This window comes from Protopterus annectens, chromosome 7.part0 (genome assembly GCF_019279795.1).
Source record: "Protopterus annectens isolate FY-2018-M chromosome 7.part0, PAN1.0, whole genome shotgun sequence".
NCBI classification, from domain to species: domain Eukaryota; kingdom Metazoa; phylum Chordata; order Ceratodontiformes; family Protopteridae; genus Protopterus; species Protopterus annectens.
The window spans coordinates 1990243635-1990270211 of NC_056739.1; the positions used below are offsets into that span (position 1 = coordinate 1990243635).

At 42.1% G+C, this 26577-nt stretch overlaps 1 protein-coding gene across 1 annotated transcript in view; it reads right to left on the bottom strand.

Annotated features, from left to right (window-relative positions):
- RPN1 (ribophorin I) overlaps window positions 1-26577 on the bottom strand; it is a 937203-nt gene that overhangs the window by 708357 nt on the left and 202269 nt on the right. Inside the window, exon 4 of the mRNA XM_044078412.1 lies at window positions 21390-21599. Coding sequence (XP_043934347.1) covers window positions 21390-21599 — 210 coding nt within the window. The remainder of the gene's footprint in view (window positions 1-21389; window positions 21600-26577) is intronic.

Below are 26577 nucleotides of genomic sequence, written 5' to 3' on the forward strand. Positions count from 1 at the left end.
CAAAGCTGTTTTTGGTCTTGGAGAGTCTCTGACGAATTTCTTCAAAAAGTCAGAGTTCTGGAGTTGGTGTAGGGTTGAATTACGTCTGAGTGCGGAGCAGTTATCAGGTTGATAAACGATGGGAGTGTTTAGTAGTTAGAATTACCCAATCTACTATCCTTGAACCAACTATCCATTTTAGTTTACATAGGGCACAGCAGTCTTATCTGTGAAGATAGTTTACAGCAAATCTAGCTATTTTACCGTAGCAAGTCTCTAATTTGTTTATGTCAGTTTTTCTGAGATTTGTGAAAATGGGGGAGGCATATAGAAGGCTGGAGAGTAAATGTGTCCTGGCTATGTGGAGTGTCAGGTGGTATGCATGTAAGGTATGTTTGGATCTGCCAAGCTTTATATGGAACTTTTTGATGGAAAGTGCCAAGTATCTGAAAAATGTGAGACAGCTAGCGATTGTAACACCAAGAAGTTTGGTGTGTTCAACAGGTTCAATTATGGTTTTGTTGGTGGAGTGGGCAGTAAAAGAGGGAAGGTGGCTATGTGATTTATTATTAAAGAAAATATTTGTTTAGTTCTGTTTGGACTAAGTATGAGCTGCTATTCTGAGAGATAGTTTTCTATGTCTATGAGGAATTTTCTGGTTCTTTCCTGGAGTTCTGGAAGGGATGGAGCTGAGCAGATGAGGGTGGAATCATCTGTGTATTGTACAATGATGGCTAGGGGAGTGGCAGAGCAGAGGTTGTTGGTGAAGATGGTGAAAACCAGAGGGCCAAGTATTGACCCTTGTGGCACACTGACTGAGATGGGTAAGTAGGGTAGACAGTTCATTTTGCCACTTGACTGCTTGTTGCCAGCCTGTTAAATAACTGTGAAACCATGCTAGGGCTGGTTGGGAGAGATTTAAGGATGCTAGTTCTTTGAATAACTTTTGGTGAGATACTGTGTTGAATGCCTTAAACATGTCAAGGAAAATGGAGGATACAAGTTGGCCACTGTTTCTGAGCTCACTGACCGTACAGGTGAAAAAATTATTAAAATGGTTGCAGTACTGTGTTTGGGTCTAAAACCATGTTGGGAATTAGAGAGCAAATCATTATTTATTAGACAGGTAAGGAGTTGTGTGTTTATACATTTTTCAAGGATTTTGCATACTGATGGGAGTATGGCAAATGGTCTAGTTTGAGAAGTCAGTTGAGGACCCACCTCTGGAGAGGTATGATATGAGAAATTCTCTACATCTTGGGGATTTACTTTTCAGAGATAGATTGGTTAATTATGAGAGAGAGAGAGATGGGATAAGAGAGGACATCTGCTGCTAGTCTGAGGAATTCATTAGACAGTAGGTCAGCAGTGAGGGATGTAGGCTTTAATTTGAGGAGTTTTATAATTGTACTGGTATGTATTGGTGAGATGGAAAAAAATTCAACTGGGTACCGATTCTAATGGTATTATTAGCGGAGTATGGCTGTCTTTTTTTTTTTTTTTTTTAACAAGGGATAGTACTGAGTTTATGAAGTGTTGGTTATATTGTGATGCTATGCTATCCGATGTATTTAAATTGGTAGGAGATGGTGTAGCAGATTGACTGAGATTAATGAGTTGTTTTATGGCTTCCCAAAATTTTGTTGGATTCTTTTGGCGATTTTGTTGGATTGTAGCATAAGCCTTTTTGGCATTTCAGATTTGTTTTCTGGCAAGGTTTCTTAATTGTTTGAAAAGAGTTAAAGGAAGTTTATTTTTGTCATTTGATATTGACTTCAGGCTTTGTAGTCAGAGCGCCATGGCAGACATTCTGATTTGACCCAGGCCTCCCTGAAGGGTGCCTGGCTATTCAGAATTTTCAAGGAAAGTATTAATGAAGCATTCAACTGAAGAGTCAAGGTGAAGGTATTTTATAGGGGTCCAACTGCATTGTTTTAGGAGTAAATTGAAGGTTTCTAGGAGAAATTTCTTTTGTTGCAAACCCATTTTAATATTGTGTTTTTTTTTTTTTTTGAGGATTCATCCTGTGCCTACTTAGATAGGTGGGTCAATGGTCAAAGTCTGCCTGGGAAGCAGACAGCAAGGTAACTAAGAGAGGGCCTGTTTGCTAGAATACAATCCAGAATTGACCGCTTGTTATGTTTATCACACCTGGTTGGGGAGAGTCCAACAGAGAGAATAGAGTTTAAAAGTTGGTAGGGTTACCCGAGTGGACCAATCCAATCCAAGTTGAAGTCCCCCATTGTAATGGTTTCCAGACTAAAAGTGGAGTCAGCCCAGTCAAGAAGGTTTTCAATTATGAGGTTATTACCTGGCAGGATATACATAGCTATTATCATTTTGTTTATTAGCTGGAGGCAGGAGATTAATATTTCTGAATTTACCAGGTCTTTGGGTTTATATACAAGGCGTTCCAATTTGAGTGTGTCCTTGTACACTATGGCAATGCGACCTCCTTTCGTGTGTTATAGCCCTGGGTTAGTATTTCAGTATTGTTTATGTCTGGCTCGAGCCATGTTTCTTTTAGAATTACAATGTCTGGAGACTATAGATCAAGGGCTGCATGAAATTAGTGAACTAATTTAGGATGCTTCTTAGATTCATGCTTAGAATTAGGAGGTCTTAACTGCTACATATTAGATAGCTGCTGTTGTGAGACATCATGCTGCCTAGTGGAAGGGCAGGTGGTTGCTGGGACTGAGGTCTGGACTGGGACTATGTCTCCACATAGTTTGAGGTGATTGCCTCTGAACAGAATAAGTGTGGAAATTTGGGTAGAACTTTAGCAAATTTCTTGAGTAGGTGAGGTTTAGCATGTAGGTCAGTGTGTCCGAGTGAAAAGCATTCTATGTTGGAGCTATTGTAGAGCTGAGGGGATATGACAGTGTTAGTGAAACTAGAGATGGGCGGAGTTGAGACTGGGTTGGTTGAAGAGTAGATGCTAGTGAAGTGATGTTTGTTATACGAGGTAGTGTGGTAAGCTGTAGTAAGCAAGTATAGGAGTAATAAATACTGAAGTAGCATTTTAAGTTAACGTAAAAGGTACAGTAAAGACTTATCTGTGATAGAGGAAAAGGGCTGGGTTTAGAATTCTGAGTCACACCTACTGTCAAGAAATGCAAGGAGTATCCCTGTGATTGGATTAGACAGTCTGGTGAGTGATGTAGTGACTGGCTAGACAGAGGAGTTGTGACAGGTTAATTGGTAAAGGGTGTGTTTACAGGTTACCTATAAATCTTGGGATAGTGGGGGTGGGTGCAGAATAGGGGTAGGGTAGGGGAGCAGAGAGAGCCCAAGTGAAGAGAAGGCAAATGATGGAGCGGGCAGGACAGGAATAGCAGCTGGCTGCAGAAAATCTGTGAGCAGTAAGTAGTGGCCAAGAAAGTAATCATTGAGCTGTTACAAATAAATGTGAACAGAGCTTGGGAACAGGATGAAAAAAAGGGGAGGGGAATGCAATAACTAAGCTGGAAGACTGGTTAAATATGGTAGAAAAGCACAAGCACAAAGAAGTTCCTGAGGGTGTCAGAAGATCAGGTAAAGGGGTTAGCTAATAGGTAAATGCTGTTTTGTAGTTACAGTATTAACATAGAGAACCATAGGACAGTAGCACAGGTGCTTCCAAAGTGAGATTACAGAGGTAACCGAAAAGAGACAGATTAGGACAGTGGAAGAAAAAGGTAGCAAGGGAGAGGAGGAGTAGTTCAATTGCTCAGAGGCAAAAATAAATTTTGTGGGGGAGAGACCAGGTTCAGTGTGCTGACGTGCAGGCAGTGTTCCTATTCATGTAGTGTCAGAAATATGAAATAGAATGACATACATTGATTAAATTACACTTATTTGAAGGACCATAGTGTCCGTTGTTTTGCAGGAAAATAAGCTTCAAACTGGGAAGTGGAGGTGGACTGCATTCCGTTTAGAAGCTTTACATTCAGAGCTACAACCTTATATGTTAGCAAGAGGATTCAACAAATGTGCGAAACACAACACAAACCATAAGGCTACTTGACACCACTGGGTCCAGGACGGGGAAAACGAGGAAGCCACAGTGAAGAGATGGCATGGCAAGTTTAAAAAAAAAAATAAAAACTCCAGGGATCTAAACCTTGTCATCACAATAAACAAAACATGCTGGAGGGATTAAGTTCCTGACCCAGAAACTCCCCAGACTCTGGAATAGACTGCCCATACATGTCAAGGAGAGCACCTCTTTGGCCCTCTTCAAATGGAACCTTGACGACTGGATGGGAGAAAGGAAATTCACCCCGGGGATCACGTCAGTCACCCTGCTAGACAGGGGGCCATGGAAGTAACTAGTGTGGGAAGAAATAGCCAGGGAATTGTTATGGCTAGGCTTGTATAGGCCCTAGGGCCGACAGCCTAGTACTAACCTATGAACCTATATTATATATATATATATATATATATATATATATATATATATATATTATACACACACATGCATACACCTCATATGCAAAGGCTACAGCAACAGTGTTCTAATGAAGAGTATCTGTCCATTTTAATAACCAAGTACACACAGTTTGTAATGCAGTTCCACTACTTCCATGTACACTGAACAAAGTACAGCTGTGGAAGTCAACTTACCAGCACAGTAGATACTTGGATGGCTGAAGCAGTAGCTTTAGCTATGTAGGTTATATCTTGCCAAGGATATAACAACCAGCCAACTTACAAAGTTTCAGAACATCTTCCAAATGCCCAAAACTGTCAAGCAGCTTGAGCTGAGCTGACTAAAGACAAGTTTGGGCCAAAAGCCCTTCACAGTTTTCTAGCCAACAGAGGGAGAGATGCAGTGAGAGAATGAGACAGACAAGAGGCTGAGCCCTAAACGGACAATGCTAGGAACAACAAAGGTTCACACCCTGGCAAAACACACCACAAATCAAGGGGGATGGACAGAGGGAACAGCTATTATGGCACGTTTACTTACACAGCTGTACAATATCCATTGTACTAATCACTGCTGCAGTACCCCTAGTTATGCCAATAGGATAACTTGGCTTACTAAATTTGAGAGGTGGAAGAAGAAGATGGAATCAAGCTTACAGCTCTTTGTGAAAGTATGTACAGAGGACCAAATAGCAGCTTCTAGAATACTTCTGGAATTCAATCCTTTCCAAACAACAGCCACAGATTAAAACAATGTCCAGGTACTGTGGGCCTTGACCCTGCTTGAAACAGCTTTGCTAAGGTGAGTATAACAAAAGGTAGGAGCTTTAGACACAGGTTGCCCCTTCTTACCTCACAAGAAATGAACAACTGATCCAAAGATCTGAAAAATTTAGTTCTCTCAAGATAGCATCCACGTTTTCTGTGCACATCCAAGGTATGGAGTATCCCTTCTTCCATAAACTTAAAAATGAGGGAGAAAATGGGAGAGATGGATAGCTTGGCTTAAACTAAATTCACATAACACTTCAGCCATAGAAGGATGAGTTCTCAAAGAAACTCTTTCCCTGTAGAAAATGAGATAGGGATTACTCACCACAAGAGCTTGCAACTCAAATACTCTTATTGCAGAGGCCAGAGCAATCAGTAAAAATGTTTTCGATGTTGAGAACCGCAAGTCAGCCAGGTTAGCTGATCAAACTGAGCAATTGTTAGCTTCTCTAAAACAAAATTAAGATCCCAAGGAGAGTCCACCAGTTTATCTGGAGGCCTCTTGTGTAAAATCCCTTACAAAAACATTTTGACACAAGACTACATTGAAAGAGGAGGATCCACGGGAAGACACATTGAACCTTGACAGAGGAAAAAGAAAGGTCAGAGGACAGTAACTCATGCAAATATTGTAAAACCAGACAACCACCACCTCTAAGTGGGTGATGGCTACGTTGTTGGCACAAACTATAAAACCTTTTCCATTTGTTAACATATGATTTTCTAATAGCAGGCTTTCATGCCTCCATTATTACCAGCTGAACGTCCTCACTAAATGGGGTGCCTAAAAGGAATTAAGACCCTAAATCCAGGCAATCAAATGAAGTTGACTGATGTCTGTGTGTATCAAACACCCCTGTTCTTGTGCAAGTAGATTCAGTCAGCTTATGGTAACTGCCCCTTGCCATTTCCAAAAGAAGGGAGTTGTCTGGGTCAGAAGGGAGTCACCACAATGATCTTGGGAGACTCCTCCTGAATCTTCCGAAGTACTCCAAATAGATTTGTGGAAAGGGTGGAAAAGCATACAGGAACACTCCTGTCCAAGGAAAAGAAAAGGCATCATCATTCACACTGCCTATTTTGATCTGGGCAAGGCATTTGACAATGCCCAACTCGGGCATTGTTGACAAACTAAAGAGGTTGGTTACAAACCCGTATGTCACCCAGTGGATAGCTAACTGGTTCACAGACAGGACCCAGAAAGTCAGAATTGGGGAAGCCACCTCTACAAAGAGGCCAGTCACAAGTGGAGTCCCTCAGGGATCAGTCCTTGAACTGCTCCTTTTTGGCATTTACTTCTCAGAAGTCAAGGCCAATATCAGTGGTCTCTGGCTGACAATTTGTAGACAAATGCAAATTAGGAGCAGTCATTGAATCTCACACTGAGACAAATGCTCTCTAGGTGGGGCTGACACAGACAAATAACTGGTGTCAGAGTCACAGACTAAAACTAAACGCCAGGAAATGCATAATAGTATCCTTTGGGAAGTCATCCATCCCTGGTAACTATCATATCGATAACACACCCCTTAGAGTTGACCTAGTAGTCAAGGACTTAGGGTCACAAAAGACAGTAGTCTAGCCTTTGATTATCACGTGCCTACACTGGTGAGGAAATCATTCTATGTTGCACAACTTATAAACAAAGGTATGGCATTAAAATCCAAGGAAAGCATTGTTCCACTGTATTCAGCATTGAACAGACCTACCATTAAGTATGCCCCTTTGGTATGTACTTAACCAGGCATATCCAACTGGAATGTCCACAGAGCTTCCTCACTAAAACAATACAGGACATAAGTAATATGCCCTATGCAGACCGCCTCAGGGCCCTATCCCTGTATTCTGTCGCCTACAAGCTTTTGAGGGAAGATCTAAGCCTGGCATACAGGGCATTGTCAGACCCCACTCTGATGGACCTCCTGTATATCCACAAAAACAGTACCAGAATTACCTGTTCTAAAGAGTTAAACCTTGCCTGTGATATAAATAGGACCTGCTGGAGAGATAGGCATGTAACCCAGAGACTACCCAGTCTATGGGACAGGCTCCCTATCCATGTGAAGTAGAGTTCCTCCCTAATCCAATTCAAGTGCAACTTGGACAATTGGATGGGAAACCGGAAATTCATCCCTGGTGTGGGCACCTATATCTCTGATACAAACAGGTAACCTGTAAATGGTTCATCTCCCAGGCCCATGCTTACACTTATCACGGGTATAAAAACTTGTCAAGAGATTTGGGATGCATGGCTAGACTTAAGAAGTCCCTTGTGGTTGTTAGCCTAGTAAACACCTATAAACCTATGAAGGTGTGCCCTGGTCCTGCACAGCTTGTCTGCTGCACAATTTTGCTCTGACAGAATACAGGATGCTTGCAGAGTGAGACTACTGTGAAGCTACATCCCAAGCTAACATGGCTAATCTGCAAAGGGGGTAAGAACCTGGTTCCCCCTGCTTTTTGATGCATCACATGACTGTGGTATTGTTTGTAACCAAATGAAGACGTCCAGGGACCAAAGATGATTCACAGACTTGAGTGCCTTGATCAGGGCAAGCATCTTTTTGATATTTATGGGTTTGCATCTGCCCTTGGTGTCCCACACAACCTGCACTCGTCTCTCTTGATACTCCTCTACAGGCAAAGTCCGAGGCATCTGTGGTGACTAACTTTGAAACAGGAAGGGAGAAGGGGAGACCTGGATTTAAGATAATATGTCATCGCTACTAAATGACTTCTGTTCTGACAAACACAAGTACTGGGATTTGTAAAAACAAAGGTAGTTGGTGCTGGGACCAATAAGACTTCATATACCACTACCAGTGTATCTTTCTCAAGTGAAGTCTTGCCAGGGGTACCATAAGAATCACAGAAGCCATAAGACAAAATCCTGAGGAATTCCAGCACAGTTATCAAGGTTCGAGTGGAAAACCTTTGAAAAAGATCTACTTTTCCTGTGGTGGAAATGTTCTTTGAACTGAGCTGTCTGACATCCAAGGAACACAATCCTGTGTGAGGAAGTCAAGAATGTTTTATCACTTGGAATTCCAATTTGTGTACGATATCTCTCACCCAAGACAGAGATTCTTGACACTTTGAAAAAGACTCCAGAAAGATAACCAGTTGTCTAAATATGGAAAAATGTGGATACCCAATAGCCTACAATAAGGGTATAACTAGAGCAAAACACTTTGTGAACACACTTGGTGCAATAGACAGTCCATAGGGTACGGCAAAGAAAGTACAATTGTGTACACTTAACAGAAATGTACATGTTTGAGTGTATTCACTGTTGCAGTTATCACAATTGGGTTATCTGCCTGCAGGTAGTCCTCAGTAGGACCAAATACAAGTGTCTTAGTATTTCTGCATCAGATGCTGTCAGGTCGTCAGGGGTATAAAAACAGGCAGCCGATGCCATTACATCAGTTTTTCTTGCCCCAAATGTCAGGCCAAATAGACAGCTAGTATATGGCGTAGAAACCACCACCAGTGAAAAGTAAACAGCATTAGGAATGGCCATATACGGGAGAGATGGAAAGACAAAGAAAAACAAGGGACTGGAGGGAGGGAAACCAGGACTACAACAGTGAATACACTTGAACATCTACATTTATGGTAAGTGTACACAACTGTACTATGTTCTTCGTGTTACACTGTTGCAGTCATCACACTTGGGTTGATTCCCACAGCTGAGGAAGGGTGGAGGCAGTCAAGAAGAGTTAGGGCTGGCTAGTAGGCCCTGCAAGACTGCTGCAGCAAATCCTGCCCTGGATTTGGAAAAAAGATAGGTAAGTGTGGCAATGCTTGGTAAAGGTGTGCACAGAACTCCAGGTTGCAGCTTCCAGAATGTCCCTGGTAGGGACTCCCCTGAGAAATGCTGTAGAGGTATTAGTTGCCCTAGTGGAATGTGTTCCGACCCCCCGAGGGGTTGGTTTTCCATGGTGCTTGTAGGAGAAATGGATGCAGTGTGCTATCCATTTGGAAATGGTTTGTTTAGAAATGGCCTTGCCCTCAGCCCCTGTTGCAAAGCTGACCAGCAACTGGTCAGATTTTCAGAAAGGCTTAGTCCTATCAATGTAGAACCTGAGCTGTCTGTGCACGTCCAAAGAGTGCAGGATCCTTTCCCCTTTATTCTGAGGGTTAGGGAAGAAGGTTGGCAAATGGATGGATTGGTTTAGGGTCACGCTGGACACCACCTTAGGCATAAAGGATGGGTTAGTCCTGAGGGAAACCCTGTCAGCATGGAAGATAATATAGGGTTCCACAACCATCAGTGCCTGTAGCTCAGACACTCTTCTAGCTGAAGTGATGGCTAGAAGCAAGGCTTTTTTCTGAGAGAGGAATTTTTACTCTGCTGAAGCAGCAGGCTCAAAAGAGGGAAGCGTGAGCTTTTCCAGTACAAAGTTAAGGTCCCAAGCAGGGGTGGGTGTTCTCCTTGGGACCCTTAAGTTGTTAGCAACTCTTAGGAACTGTTTGATGACAGGGTGAGAAAATAGAGGTGGCTGAGTACTGTAATGAGCTGAAATGGCAGAGGCATGAATCTTAATGGAGGAGAAGGATAGGCCTCTGTGGAGTAGCTCTGCTAGGTAACCCAGGATTAGAGGTAAGGAGGGCACAACTGTGTCCTTTCCTTTAGACTGAATCCAAGAACAATATTTTGTCCACTCTTCCATATAGGATTTCTTAGTACTAGGCCTTCTGGCTTCAAGAGTGAAGTCCAGCACCTGTTTACTTAGGGTTGCTGCTGGAGTATTCAAGGAATAAGCCAGGCTGCAAGATTTAGGGTTTGCAATTGTGGATGCAAAATCTGTCCCTCCTGCTGTGGCAGCAGGGTAAGGGTCTGGTGTAGGTGCCAGGTTGACACCGTTGTCAGGCTGCGCAGGACTGTGTACCAGTGCTGGCGTGGCCAGTCCAGGGCAATCAAAACGGTCCTTGGCCTGTCTTCTTTTATCTTGAGTAGTACTCTTGAGAGAAGGAGCAGAGAGGGAAAAGCATAGACTGAGAGGTTTTCCCACTGAAGGGATAGGGTATCCAATTTTTCAGGCCATGCTGTGAGGGTTCCTGGTGCAGAATTTGCTTAACTGGTGGTTGTGGGGGGAGGCAAAGAGATCCACCTCTGGGGTTCCCCACATCTGGATCAGAATGTGTGGGTCTAGGAGATTTTTGCTTAAGTCGTCTGCCAGTGAAATTTGTTTGCCTGGCAGGAATTGAGCTTGTAGATTAACTTGGTTGTCCAAAGTTGTGCTCCAGAGTCATGGCTAACCTGCAGAGTGGGTAAGAATGGGTTCCCCCCCCCTGCTTGTTTATGTACCACATAACTGTGGTGTTGTCTGTTTTTATCAGCAGTTGTCCTGGAAGGATTAGGTATCTGAAAGCTGTCAGAGCATTCTGTACAGCTAGCATCTCCTTTTGGTTGATGTGTAGGAGAATTTGGCTTGGGCTTCAGTGGCCCTGAATGCATTTGCCAGCCATGTGGGCCCCCCAGGCATAGTATGATGCGTCTGTGGTCAGGGTTTGGGTGGCGTGGGGTAGAGTAAAATGCAGTCCCTTGTTGTGGTTGCATGCTTCTGCCCACCAAAGGAACTCTGCCCTCAGATGAGGTATGATAGGAATGACTTTTTTCCAGATCCTGAGAATCTTGGCACCGAAGACTTTTTAAGTACCGCTGATGTTTTCTCATATGCAGTCTTGCATATGGAATTAGCAGAATACACAGGGCCATGAACCCTAGGGCTTGCAATATTTTTCTTGCAGTTAGCTGGGTTCTGGTGGCCATTTGCTTGAAGTACTCTGTCAGATAGACTTGTTTTTCTGAAATGAGAAATGCCATCTGGGAAGTTGTGTCCAAGCTTGCTCCCAGGAATACAATCTTTTGACTGGGTGCCAGCTGTGATTTATTTTCATTAAGTGTACCCCAAAGAAGAGAGGAGGCTTTTTAAAAATGCCAGGTGCTGAAAAAGCAATTCCTGGCTGTCTGCCAGAATCAGGCAGTTGTCCAACTACGGGTAAATTTGATATTTCTCTGCCTGCAGTATGCAATGGCTGGAGCCAGGCATTTTGTGAATACTATGGGAGCAGTGGATAAGCCAAAGGGAAGTGCAGAGAACTGATAATGCATAGATCCGGCACTGAAACATAGAAACTTCCTGCATAACTCCCTTATAGGGATGTGCAGATAGGCTTCTTTTAAGTCTAGGGTGACTAACCAGGCATCCTTGGCTAGCATAGGTAGAAGCTGTTGCAGGATAAGCATTTTGAATTTTGGTACCACCAAGAAGATGTTGAGAACTGAAAGAGCCAGGATTGGGCACCAAGAGCCCTCTTTTCTGGGTACCAGGAAGAGTCTGACCTATATGTTCTACTGGAACCAGTTGAACAGCTCTGATGGAGAGCAGGGAAAAAACCCAGCTTTGAGCCTCTGCCCATTGGTTTGGAGGAAGGTCTGGGAACCCTCTTGGGGTTGGCAGTGAGTGGAAGTAAAATTTGTACCCCTGGGATACAATGTTGAGGACCCATCAGTCTTGTGGGATGGACATCCAGTTTTTTGCATGAAGGGCAAGTTTTCCTCCTAGGAGCACCAGCAAATGGGCAGGGATGGGGAGTGGAGTAGGGAAGTCATTGCAAGTTTTTTCCGTAAGGAGGTGGCTTACCACTCCCTGCTTTGGGGGTGGGGGCACTCTATTGCTTAGATCTCTGCATACCCAGAGACTGTAGTCTGGGTGGGTCTGTTTCCGCTGGGTCTGGCTTGAGATGGCCTGGAGTGGGCTGGAAAGGACCAGTGTTTGGAAGGACAATGCCTAATGAATCTAGGGGGTTGCACTTGTAAGAATTCTTTAACAGTCTGCATAGGCTTAGCTTTTTCTTCCATCTTTTTAAGAACATCTGCTTTGGTGCCAAACAAAGTGCCTGTCAGAAGAAAAAATTCAAACGAGTCGCATCTGCCTCAGGCGATGAATTTTCCTTTATTAGCAGTTAACCAGATTACACAGCATGTTAGCCAAAATGTCCGGTCTGGACTGATCTGATCTCCTCTGATCAACTTGTTTACTGACATCAACTTTTATACTGCAAGCAAAACAACTTTTTGTTACATTTCTGACCGTTGACAGTTGGCTATGAAAAACATATAGGAAAAACATGTTTATCACAAATTACCTCAAACCCACAGCTAGTACAGAATGTTCAAGAAGTACAAAATGTTCAATTCTACAACGGTAGCTCAAATTTTCCAGGACACACAGCCTGCCCCAGTAAATTAACTCTTACTCGGCCGTGCGTCCTTATCCCAAGCTTCACTGAGCTATAACCAAATCTCTTTATTCTGAAATGTAGAAAACAGATATCATTCAGGTTCATAAGCAATGCTGCATTTTGTTCACAGATGAGGCCCATCTTTGATAGGCATATCCCAACAAATAACATGTTCACTTTGTAAGAACAGGAAAAAGACAAATAACAGTATGTTTTAATACTTTTTCTCTTAACACTGCCCTTGTTCAAAGGAGCATCTAGTAACTTTGATTTGACATGGTCTGGCAAAGTCTGCTCCTTGAGCCAAGCAGGTCTTCTCAGTACAGAACCAGTGACTGCTGCCCAGCAAGATGCTTCTAGGGCGTCAAAGTCACACTGCAAAGTATGCTTGCTGACTTGACTAGCAGAGTGCATAAGCTCCTGCAATTCTTTATTTTCTGCACAGTCTGTAAAGGCAGCCACTTTTTGTTTAATAAGTTCTATAATATGTTGCTGGTACTAAAGCATGTGAAACTGACAATTCAATGCCCTAATAGCAAGAGTTGTAGAGATATATACCTTCTTACCCCATCTGTCCAAATCTCTGGAATCCCTGTCCGAAGGGGTAGGATTTTTGGCTGTAATGGCCTTGATACCTTTAGGCCCCCTGGGAAATGATCTCTGGGTCAGCAGTACGATTCTTGAAAAGAAATTTGTGAGCTTCAGGTACTCTGCAGTACCTGTCTGGCTTCCTAGTGCTAGGAGAGGTGAAGTAACAGTAGTAAGACTGCATTCCATAAAACCATCAACAACTTCCAGGACAGGGGGTATTGCTAAAGGCCGGTGCTGTGGCAAATCTAGGAATTCTCTGAGTCTCTTTTTGGACTGAGGATAGTCTTGGCATTCCCAGTAGAATTGCTCTCTTAAAGTATGTAAGGTTTCACCAAAAGAAAAATCCTCTGGAGGGGAGGCAGAGGGAATGGACTCCTCTGCATCTGAATCCTCATAAGCAGATAAGGGCATGTCTTCATAATCAGATACCTCAGAGTCATCGGACTCCTGGGTCTGTTGAAGCTGCAGGGGGACTGGTCTCTTTTCCTCTTAGCAGGGGAAGGTTGACTTCCCCTAATCAGCATAATAAGGTATTCCGCCATTCTAAGCATTTGTAGTTGTGGCATGGGAGTAGGTGCATCCACTTTGGTCGTCGGTTTCTAGGCGCAGTGCCTACTCTAGGCCTAAAACTTGGTAGTTTTAGATAAAAAAGTCATCGTTGGCCTGAGTCGAACATCGGTTGAGTGAAGAACTGCCTCAGAAGCCGGTGCCTGCACAGCAGCTCCGGACCCATCCAAGGTAGAGACATCCGCAGGTTCCATAGTCGAAGATGAGTTTCACGGCATACTGGACTTTGAATGGGTCTTGGTAGGGGCCTGCGATTCCACTGAAGTGGGCATCAGGGGCTGCAAAAGCGCCTGAGTACCGGCAAACTGGCGACTAGCTTAAAGGAAGCATCATCGGCAGCTTTGGTCCAATGCGGTCTGTCTCTGTCTTTATCTTAAGTTCATAGGTTGGTACTAGGCTATCGGCCCTAAGGCCTGTGCAAGCCTAGCCATAACAATTCCCTGGAAATTTCTTCCCACAATATTTACTTCTCTGGGCCCCTGTCTAGCAGGGCGACTGACATGATCCCTGGGATGAATTTCCCATCTCCCATCCAATCATCAAGGTTCCTTTTGAAGAGGGTCAATGAGGCACTCTGCTTGACATGTATGGGCAGTCTATTCCAGAGTATGGGGAGACTCTGGGTCAGGAACCTATCCCTCCAACATGTTTTGTTCATTGTGATAAAGGTTTAGATCCCTGGAGCGGGTGGCTCTGAGGGATTGGGATTTCTTTAAGTGGAGCATGTCCAACAGCTCAGGGTTTGACATGGCCTTGTATGTTAAGCAGAGATCGCCTCTGAGTACAGGATATGCCACAGAGTACAGCTGGAGTTTTTTGTTTTTTAGACGGTCAGCATATGGCATCTGCTTTAGGTCTGCGATTCTTTTAGTGAGGTATTTCTGTGGCCTTTCCAGCTGTTGCAGATGTCTTGTGAGGTACATACCAAATGGGGCATTATACTCTATAATGGGTCTAATGAAGGAGGAGTACAGTGGGACAATGACCTCTTTTTTTCTGGATGAAAAACCCTTAGTGATGAGGTGTGCCACATAGGATTTCCTGACTGTTGCGATGTGGTTATTGAAAGTGAGACCACTGTCCACTTGTGTCCCTAAGTCTCTCATCACACTTTCGATGTTTACTGTCCTGCCACCTATGTGGTAGGTCATGGGTACATGTTTTTTTCCAAAGGGGATAACTATACATTTCTTGGCATTAAGCTTTAGCCCATGGCTCTGGCACCAGGCAACTGTTTCTGTAAGGCCCTTTTGTAGAATATCCACATCATTTGGGGATTCAATAATGGCTCCCAGTTTACAGTCATCTGCAATCTTTGTTAGCCAGAGTTCCCTAGTGTTGGCCTGTACTTCAGAGAAGTAGATACCAAACAAGAGTGGTCCCAGGACTGAACCCTGAGGTACTCCACTTGTACGTTTTTTCGAAATATTGGTAGTCGGATGGCTTACCGAAGACATTTCAAAATATGGAGATAGAGAATGAAAGGATTTAGCGACAATGAGAGCCTGACTATGAATGGTTCAGGCGCTGAACAAGGCACAAAACCGACAGCAAGGTACGTCGTGGTCTGGGCCTAAACAACTGACGCAGTAAGAATGAAAATCTCTGTGTGGTATTTGCTTTACACAGGCAAGACAATTGTTACCTTTTTCTGACATCGGTTAGAGCAAGAAAAAAGGATCCCAAATGGAGTACTTAGCTTTAGAAGCCTTCAGGATCATTCAAGTCATACATGAAAATTCAGGTAGCGGCCGATCGGCACTTGCGAACTGCTTCTGCTTCGGGCTCCTCGGCAAGAAAGACTGATGTAATGTCGTCGGCTGCCTGTTTTTATAACCCTGACAACCTGACGTCAGTAAAATGGTAAAAAACGTGAATCAGGACACAATTAGGACTCCAAACACTGATGTATGTTGAGCACTTTCTTTTGCTTAATGTTAACGAACTTCGTCAGAACAAAAGGACAGTACAAATGAGACTATTTAAATACAAATAGATTTACTGTTGAACCAGTCAGTCACAGTTGCTTCATTCAGTGAAATGACCTTCAATCAATAATAAATATGTGCACACAAAGAAAAAACATATGTACTTAAACTTTTAACCTCGTTAATAAAAACTTTATATATACACACACACATATATATATATATATATATATATATATATATATATATATATATATATATATTACACACACACACACACACACACACACACACACACATATACATACATATTCACACACACACACATATATATATATATATATATATATATATATACATATACACACACACACACATACATTCATACACACACACTGGATTATATATATATAAAAATCCAATCAATTTTCTAATAAAAACTGATGACTTAACAACTTAAGGCCACCAAGGAGAGCACCCACCCCTGCTTGGGACCTTAACTTTGTACACTAAAAGCTCACGCTACCCCACTTTGAGCCTGCAGAGGTAAAATTCCTCTCTTGGAAAACAGCCTTGCTTCTGGCCATCACTTCAGCTGGAAGAGTGTCTGAGCTACAAGCACTTATGGCTGTGGAACCCTTCATTATTTTCCATGCTGACAGGGTCTCCCTCAGGACTAACCCTTCTTTTATGCCTAAAGGGGTGTCCAGTGTGGCTCTCAACCAATCTATCCATTTGCCTACCTTCTTCCCTAATCCTAAAAACAAAGGGAAAAGGATCCTGCACTCCTTGGACGTGCACAGACAAGCTCAGACTCTACCTTGAGAGGACTAAGCCCTTCAGAAAAATCTGACCAGTTACTAGTCAGCTTTGCAACAGGGACAGAGAGCAAGGCTATTTCAAAGCAAACAGTTTCCAAATGGATAGCAGATTGCATCAATTTCTGCAACAAGCACCATGGGAAACCAACTCCTCAGGGGGTCAGAACACATTCCACTAGGGCAACTTCTACCTCTACAGCATTCCCCATGGGAGTCCCTACCAGGGACATCCTGGAAGCTGCTACCTGGAGTTCTGTACACACCTTCACCAAGCATTACCACCTGCCTAACTTTTCCAAATCCAGGGCAGGTTTTGCAACAGCAGTCCTGCAAGGCATTCTAGCCAGCCCCAACTCTTATTGACTGCCTCCACCCTTCTCCACCTTTGGGAATCTACCCAAGTGTGATGACTGCAACAGTGAAACACGAAGAACACAGTACAGTTGTGTACACTTACCATAAACGTAGATGTTAGAGTGTATTCACTGTTGCAGTCCTGATTTCCCTCCCTCTATCCCCTGGTTTTCTCTCTCTTTCTCTCTCTAAACCCTTTACTAGCCCCCCTTTTCCAGGATATTGGTATCTACTTTTTACTGATGGTGTTTTCCCCCACCATAACTTAGCTCCATATTAGGGGGGGCTCCTGACATTTGGGACAAGAAAAACTGATGTTAATGGTGTCGGCTGCCTGTTTTTATACCCCTGACGTCAGTCCGGGAGCGACAGCATCTGACGCAGAAATACCAAGTCTCTGGTATTCGGGCCAACTGAGGGCTACCTGCAGGCAGATAACCCTAGTGTGATGACTGTAACAGTGAAACACGAATAACATCCAGAGATCCTGTAGAGGTACTAGAAATATTTCGGAAATTTTATGAACATCTGTATGAAGCAGAGAAATATGGAAATCAAGACGAGGTACAAATGGAAATGTTTATGGAAAAACTAAATATGCCATGGTTAGTGATAGATGACACTCAATTACTCATAGGACAGGAGAGGACTAGATAAAAATAGAGTATATATATATATATATATATATATATATATATATATATATATATATATATATATATATATATATATATATATATATATATATATATATATATATATTTATTTATTTATATATATATATATATATATAAAACCAATCTACAGGAAAAGCTGGCATTCTTGGGAGATTTTGGAAGCTAGGAGGGAAAAAGTGATAAAGATTTGGAAGGTTTTGTTTAACAGTATTTTAAAAGGAGGAGAAGCACCAACACCCTGGAAGAAAGCGGCGGTGGCTGTAATGCTTAAAAATGGTAAAGGCTTATCAGATATGACTTTCTATAGGCCCATTTAAATTCTAAACCATGATTATGAAATGTTTATGTCTACAATGGTTAAAAGAATGGCAAAGGTGATGCCAAAATTGACAGATATGGATCAATGTGGTTTTGTTGAGGGGAGGCAAACATTTAACAACATTAACAAAACAAAGATGATCCAGAGGGAAGCAAAATGTAAAAAATACCACTGCTGTTGTTGGGTGAGATCCGCGGTGGTGCAGCAGTAGCGCTGCTTCCTCACAGCAAGAGGTTCTCCGGTTCGATTTTCGGCTGGAGTGCGGGGAGTGCCTTCTGTGTGGAGTCTGCATGTCCTCCCCGCAGTTGGGTGGGCATTCGAAAGACATGTGTAAATGGGTGTCTTTGTTGAAGGTTGAACGTCCAGCTGGCACCTCGGCGTTCATTAAAATGTACTGCCAATCATTAGCGGACCGAAGTTCAGCTGTGGCAACTCCTAACCAGGAAAAGCCGAAAAATAACAACAACCACCACTGCTGTTGTTGGGTCTTAATGCACAGAAAGTATTCAGAGTAAGCTGGGATTTTATAAGCAGACCAATTAAAGCATTTGCATTCCTTAATAAAATTACAAGGCTGATTAGGAGGATACACGAGGGATTGGAGGCGAAAATTAAAGTGCATGGGTTCCTCTCTGATAAATTCTGATGGAGCAGCAAAACCTGGCAGGGGTGCCCTCTTTCCCCTTTGTTACTTGCGTTACATTTAGAACCACTGGCAAAGAACTAAGGGACTCAGAAATTCAAGGATATAACTGGTATGGTAATCAAGAAAAGCAGACTTTATATTTGCAGATATTATTTTACACCTGATAAAACCAGAAAAGGACATTTCAGTGTTGTGGAACATTTTGAGACAGTGTCAGTTTTTTTCTGTATACAAAATTAAAGATGATAAAACAAAGGCAATAGCTGTAAACTATATACCCACACACAAATTGGTTCAGCAATACCCATATTTACAGGGATATGATGAAATGAAGTACTCAGAAGTATGAATTAAAAAGGATTCTGTTGTGGCAGCTAAAGACATGTGACAAGAGACTAAACAAAAGAGGATATAAAAACTGAGAAGTTGGAAGCTCTGTTTTATGGATGAATAGGAAGACACAAGCAGTCAAAATGTTTTAGTCCCTTTAGTTTTACACACAGGTCAGTCATACTTGTATCAACCAGAGGAAAAGTTATGAATAGCAATTAATAAAGATCTGAAGAATTTTATCTGGGAGGAGAAGATGGCAAGAGTCAAGTGGGATAAGATGATTCTTACCACAGAACTAGATATTTTGAGATTCTCAGCTAGAGCGTCTTCTGCATGGAGACATGCGTGAATGGGCGTACCTTCGTTGAAGGTTGTGCGTCATGGCTAGCAACTCGGCACGTGAAAATCTACTGCCAATCATTAGTGGACCGGAGTTCCGCTGTGGCGACCCCTAACCAGGAAAAGCCGCAAGACCCAATAACAACAACTGGATTAGAAGGGGTACTTCAGAGCTAAAAGGTTAAGGCTCCTGTATGTAGCACAAGCAGAAAACTACAACTCAAAGGGTGTGTGTGTGTGTGTGTGTGTGTGTGTGTGTGTGTGTGTGTGTGTGTGTGTGTGTGTGTTGGAGAGGGGCTTCTGATCTGGAGTATATTGTACGATTTCCACTGAAAGGAGGAATCTGACACTGCCACCTGTAACCTTGATGAGTAATCTTCAGAACCATTTGTTTGAAACTATCTGAAGCAGCCAATATGATGAACATTTCTTCTTTGGGATTGGCACACTAATCCAAAGACCTTTTTTTTCAAGTGTGACATAGGCTTATAAGCCAGTTTAGAATGTTTCATAATACAGTTATGATAACAGACAATTCTGTGCATTACACATCACATCTTTCGGTAACTAGTCATTAGAGCAGGCATTTATGACATTTTTGTACATGCCAAACTCAATTCCTTTCACAAGGATACTATGAATCCTTTCAGAAGTCAGTTAGTGGTCTAATACCAGTCTGCTTACTATCTACATACAGTAGATATAAAAAGTGTACACACCCCTATTAAAATGCCAGGTTTTTATGATATAAAAAAAATGAGACCACAATAAATCATTTCAAAACTTTTCCCAACTTTAATGCGACCTACAACCTGTACAATTCAGTAGAAAAACAAATCTGTTGGGGGGAAAAATATAAAAAAATAAAAAATGTACAATAAGCTGGTTGCACAAGTGTGCACATTTTTCATTTATTTATTTTATTTTACATTTGTTGACCGGGATAGTCAGACTGGATGCATGTCCATTTTCAACGTAGGCCCGGGGAGAAAAGCTCCAAGGGTAAGCAGATACAGCATTACATAATACCAGCATTACATATTACAAACAGACTATTTACAGAGATTACATAAGTAAGCAAGTTAGTTAATCCTGAGCACAAGTCAGGATTAAATTAAATTACACAGTAAACTGGTTAACAGATTTTTACACATTCTAGAGAGAGAGTTAGCCAGGCTTGATACACTGACATAGCCAGTTAAGTGACAAATGTTGTCTGAGTCTAGTTTTAAATTGACCTAAGGTGGAAAGTAAGGTAATATCAGCTGGAAGAGAGTTCCAGGATCTACTTACAGAGTTTGCAAAGAGAGAATCACCGGCTGTGTTATTAATTTTGCTAGTCTGAATTAGTAGTTTGTTAGAGGATTGAAGCGGTCTAGGATTGTTATAGGGGGTGATAATATTTTTAAGTGCAGGAGTATTGTCCGGATTATAGAGGATTTTATAGGCCATAATCAGTTGGTTATACTGGATTAGGCTGGGTAGTTCAAGCCACCCAAGCTGATTTAGATTGATGCAATGATGTGTCCTAAAAGGCAGCCCAGTGGCAAACCTGGCAATGTGGTTGTAGCAAATTGAGAATTTAAGGACAGTCTCGTTTAAATTCGAGAGTAGAGGGGATGCATACAGAAGGGTTGAAAGAAGGTGAGAGCGAGCTATGGCAATTTTAGCTGGAGGGGTTAGGAAGGCTTTTATTCTGTAAAGTGACCCTAGTTTTTTATTGATGGTTTTGATAGTTTGGTTAACATGTAGGTCAAATTTGAGATTATTGTCTATGATGACACCTAATAGTTTTGTAGATGCAAGTATGTAGTCAGATGGTGATTTCTGAGGTGCATTTGGGTGAGGCTACACCAACAGTCCATAGGACTGTACAATTCAATGTCAATGTATCAAGCCTGGCTAACTCTCTCTAGAATGTGTACAAATCTGTTAACCAGTTTACTGTGCAAGACACATACTTAAACTAATACTTTGTTGAAGCACATTTTGCTTTAATTACAGCATTGTCTTCTTGAGTAGGAGTCTATCAGCATGGCACATCTTGACTTGGCAATGTTTGCCCACTCTTCCTTGCAAAAGCGCTCCAAATCGGTCAGATTGTTCCACACATTTTTGTGTTGTTGTAGTGCAAACATTTCAGATGGACTTGATTTCCCTGTTTGATTCCATACTGTTGCCACTGAACCTCTTGGACTGTTGGTGTAGCCTCACCCAAATGCACCTCAAAAATCACCATCTGACTTTTGTGCAGCCTTAATTCATCATCTAAAATATCAAACAACTGACAGTAACATTCTATAATGGGTCATATAAATAACTAACTTCTAGTCAGTTGTAAGGCCTAAACTTTTACTAATATACAAAGTTTATAGCAACAATCCAACTTCTACCTACCTTAAATGACTTAATAGATGAGATTCCACTGTCAGGCTGTCGCTGGTAGTCGTATCTAGAGAAAGGACCTTTAAGGACAGCACCAGTATGCTTCAAATCTACAGTTTCTTCAACTGCAATGTTACCCCAATGTGACACTTCAATCAGCCGGGTCATAGATGCAACAGTCAGGAAGGGGGTGTTGTTTTCATAGTGTACTTTGAGACGATCCTGTAACACATAAAACTTTCTGTTTATTCAGTTCATCTTTTTGAAATTACAGACACTGAGCAAAACAATACAGTTAACTAACTTATATCCTGTCATTTTATCAAACTTTCCTCAACCCTGTTTCTTAACACATCATTAATGCACATTTTATCTTAAAAATTATGCCACTAATACCACAGTTCAGTGGTACCCAACATTAAGCAGCTACCTTTGTTGTCTCCCCATCATCTACTGGTAAGGTACTGGCCTCTGAGCAATACGTAAGAGAGTTTGAAAATGATGATCCCAAACTCTTCTTTCCTGGGGAGTGGGTTTAGCATAATGGTCAAGGTCTTCACCTCAAACACAAAATGCACGGTTTGATTCTGATCTCAGGTTACTGGGCTTAAAATAGCCCTTCAGGGCAGATAGTCCAGTATTCACTTGTGAAGCCGTGAACCTTCCACAATGGTGAACTATTTTAAAAGCCTAAATAATTAAAAGTGGACTGTGACAAAATAACGCAGATCAACTAGGGAGACACTACTCATCTGACAAAAACAGTGGACCACCTTAAATTCATCTAACAAATTCCACAATATCTTACTTAAAGCAAGTCTTTCCAGTCTGATTTCATTTCCCTTGCTGCAAACATGTTCAATAACAGACATTCACCAAAGGTGAAGACTCAAGAAAAAGGAAAAAAATAAGTAAATGAAATCATTATAATGATAAGAACAACAGGTAGTAGGGAACTCGAGACACTAATTTACAAATGTGTCAAGGGGAAAAAAGGTGCTGGGCTCATGCCTCTCTGCTCAGAGCTTTCAAGACACAGTGAGCCAGATCAGACAATTTTTTCTTCCACATCCACTTAAGTGCCTTTGCCATTTTATCCAATTCCCTCCAACCCAAATTACAAGACTGTGCTATATAATCACACAAACACAATAACCTTTACTCAGTTTCCTATAAAATTGCATTAGTGTGACAGCTTATGCCACTGATAAGTCGTAATACTGTCGAATATCAGCACAAGTCACCTCTGAAACTACTACAACATAAAAGTATGCAGAAAACACATGTATTTCACAGAAAGCCATACTAGGAACTGGTCACAGAAAACTTGATTACATGACACTACCACAAAGCACCTGCATCTTCTGCATGACAGTGAACCTTAAACTATAACAAGTTATTATATTATTTGCAATCCACACAAGACCATTTCAAATAGCATGTTAGACTGATTAATATTACTGTGTAAAGATTAAATTAGTAACCAATTAATGACTCAAAACAAAAACACATGCATCAAATCAGCTAGTGAATTACTGCTATGCCGACTTCAGAAAGAGAAGTTGTGTAAAATCTTATAACATTAGATGTCCTTTTCTTCGTTGCAGTATTCTTTAAATGAGGGAGATTGCCTGCCAAGTGATCAGACGTGGATCAATCTACAAAAGTCTTTAGTGCCTAGGATGTGGTACATCTTACGTAGTCTGCTATTGGACGTAGGCTATAGAAGAAACGTATGCACACACCATCCTCAGAACTGAGTGCCCCAGGGAGAACCCCTGAGAAATAGGAATGCAGCATAGATACATCCAAGAAACAACAAATGCAGAGGGATGGAGAGTGGGATAGAATACTGCAACAGAGAAGAGAGAGAGAGACAGCTAACATTATGGTAAGATTTTACATAACTTATCTACAGCCTTCTATTCTGCTGTTGCAGTATTCTTTACATACGTGGAACTTAAATCAGCAACTGCACATCTCTCAGAGCTCCAGCTCTCCCCTTAACTGGAAAAATGTTCCTTGCTTCCCCCTCCACATGAAGCTTGCTGCACTTAACATCAGACCACAAATGAAATACTGGACTAGTCACAGGAAAACCAAATGGGAATACTTGCCCTAAAAAAGGGCTTGGGAAAGGTCAGGAAAGCAGAAGCATGACAATTTGGATGAGGGAAAAAGAAGATGAATGGGTATGTTGGAAGTGCGTAGATATGGATAATGAAGATCTAACATCATAGCAAAGTACATAACACTCATCTTGCATTGTTCAGTCCAACCAATTTAATGCTGAAAACAGAGTCCCCGGCTAACAATCTTGGTTGGAACTATGACAGAACACCACAGAATATCGTAGCCTCAAATGAAGACATGGATCCAATGATCATATCCAGCTTCTAGTGTTGTGCAAAAGCAAGCAGTGAAGCTATGCCACAATGGAAACAGGTAATCACCTGATTAATTCCTGAAGAATGCTGATGAAGAGGCCACAAACCTAGAATAACAAAGTTCTGGGCTAACTTGGAAGGAAGAGCAGAAGGGGATATTACTTTTGGCACATTCTGACCCCAAGCATTAGGGACAAAGAATAACTGATCATGTGTTTGAGATTTTGGTCCTCAATTGCCTGTGATCATCTAAGCAAAATAATGTATACTGCCTCTATTTGAATATTGTAGAGAAAAAAAAAGCACAGGCCAAATGAACGTTTGTCTCTGAAGCTGCCGTTGGCATGTAGAATGGATTAGTACAGACGTAGGCTGCAAATCACATAGAAAACCAAATCAGAAGGCGGACATGAGAGAGTCTGCAGTTCCAATACTCTTCTTGGTGTGCGCACGTGTGCGCACGTGTGTGTGTGTGTGTGTGTGTGTGTGTGTGTGTGTGTGTGTGTGTGTGCGTGTGTGTGAGGGGGGAGGGTCCAGTGGCTATTACATCAAAAAGAAAAGTGTTTGAGGTCAGTTGAAAGGATTGACTGAAACAAAACTGAGAATCCCTGGAAGGAGGAGGTCCTATACAGACTGAAGAGTCCTCTTATAAAGCCTTTGCAGATTTTTTTCCGATACAAAATAGATATGAGCTGGTACTTCTGTGAAAGCTGGCCATGGCTACAGGGTGAACTTACAAAGTAGAAAAGCTGGAGACTACATCCAGTAGGTCAGAAAATGAAGAATCTAGGAAACAGGAGCAATTAAAGGATTCAAGCCTCACTGTGCGGCCCAAATGGAAAACATGTCTCCATTTACCTTTTCAGATCTTCCTCAGAGATTTTTCTGGCAACAAAGCAAGGATCTAGGCCACCCCTGTAGATTAGAAAGGAACTTCAGCCATCATGAAAACTGGAGAAACTATGCAGTTAACTCAAGTGCGTGAATGCCTAGATGAGGCTTTCTAGAACAATAAGACAAAAAGTACAGTTGTGTACACTTACCATAAATGTAGATGTTCGAGTGTATTCACTGTTGCAGTCATTACATTTGGGTAATCTGCTGGCAGGTTGCCCTCAGTCGGCCTGAATAACAAAGTCTTGTGTCCTGCGTCGGTTGCTATCTCCTCTTCCATGACGTCATGTCGTCAGGGGTGTAAAACATGCAGCAGATGCCATTTTAATCAGTTTTTCTTGCCCCAGATGTCAGGTGCCCCCCAATGGGGAGCAGAAATGTATATAAATAAACTGAAAAATTTAAGTGCACCTTAGAAACATAAAATTTACCTTCAACTAAAAGCAAATACACCACAAAGGCTTTTGAGTATAGTGAAGGAAAGAAAAGGTATAGAATGGGGGATGGCAGGTGGGTAACTCGGACTGCAAAAGTGAATACACTCTAACATCTACACTTATGGTAAGGGTACACAACTGTACTATGTTCTTCGTGTTTCACTGTTGCAGTCATTACATTTGGGTAGAATCCCAAAGCTATGGATGGGAGGATGGAACTAAACAGCATTAGGAGCAGCTATAAGGCCCTGCAGGACTGCAGTTGCAAATCCTGCTCTAGATTTAGAGAGAGGTAAATGATAATGCTTTGTGAACATATGAACAGAGCTCCAAGTAGCAGCTTCTAGAATGTCTTTGGTTGGGAGCCCTCTGAGAAAAGCTGCTGAAGTAGAGGCAGCCCTGCTGGAATGGGATCTGATCCCCTTGGGCACAGGTTTACCATAGTGCAAACAGCAGAAACAAATGCAGTGGCTTATCCATTTAGAAATGGTCTGCTTTGATACAGCCTTCCCCTGTGATCCTGCAGCAAATGCTACCAGTAGTTGCTTAGACTTTCTTAGAGATTTTGTCCTGTTTAAGTAGAATCTTAGTGGTCTGTGCACATCCAGTGAATGCAGAATCCGCTCCCCCTTGTTCTGCTGATTTGGGAAAAAAGTTGGCAGGTGAATGGTCTGGTTAAGAGCCACACTGGATACCACCTTAGGCATAAAGGAAGGGTTGGTCCTGAGGGCCACCCTATCTGGGTAAAATAAAATGAAAGGCTCCACTGCCATGAGAGTCTGTAGTTCCGAAACCCTTCTAGCTGAAGTGCCTGCCAAAAGAAAAGCTGTCTTCCAAGATAAAAATTTTATATCCGCAATAGCTGCTGGTTCAAAAGGAGGCAGGGCGACTTTTTCCAGCACAAAATTGAAGTCCCATGCCGGAGTTGGTGCTCTCCTGTAAGGCCTGACATTTTTGGCCCCTCTGAGATACTGTTTTAGCAGTGGATGAGAAGAGAGGGGAGGCTCTGTGTTGTAATGAGCCGAGATGGCACAGGCATGGATTTTTATTGAAGAAAAGGATATGCGCCTGTCAAGCATCTCAGTATTGTAAAATCTGAGGAATATTGGGCCTTGCTGTATCTATTCCTTGTGCTTGGTTCCAAGCACAGAATCCCTTCCATTTATCAGCATAAGATTTTCTAGTACTAGGCCTTCTGGCTTCCAAAATGACATCCATCACAGGTTTACTGAGGTGTGGTATGAATAATTAGCTGCAAGGTTCAGAGTTTGGAGCAGAGTGTGCAGAGTTTGATAGTTCTGCTGAGACAGTAGATGAGGTGTTTGAGGCAAGTACCACGGAGGAAGCTCTGACATATTCCTGAGAAGCGGGTACCAGTGTTGGCGAGGCCAGTCCCGAGCAATTAGAATCATTTCTGTTTTTTCCTGTCTGACTTTTAGTAAGACCTTGGAGAGTAGAGGCAGAGGGGGAAAGGCATAGATG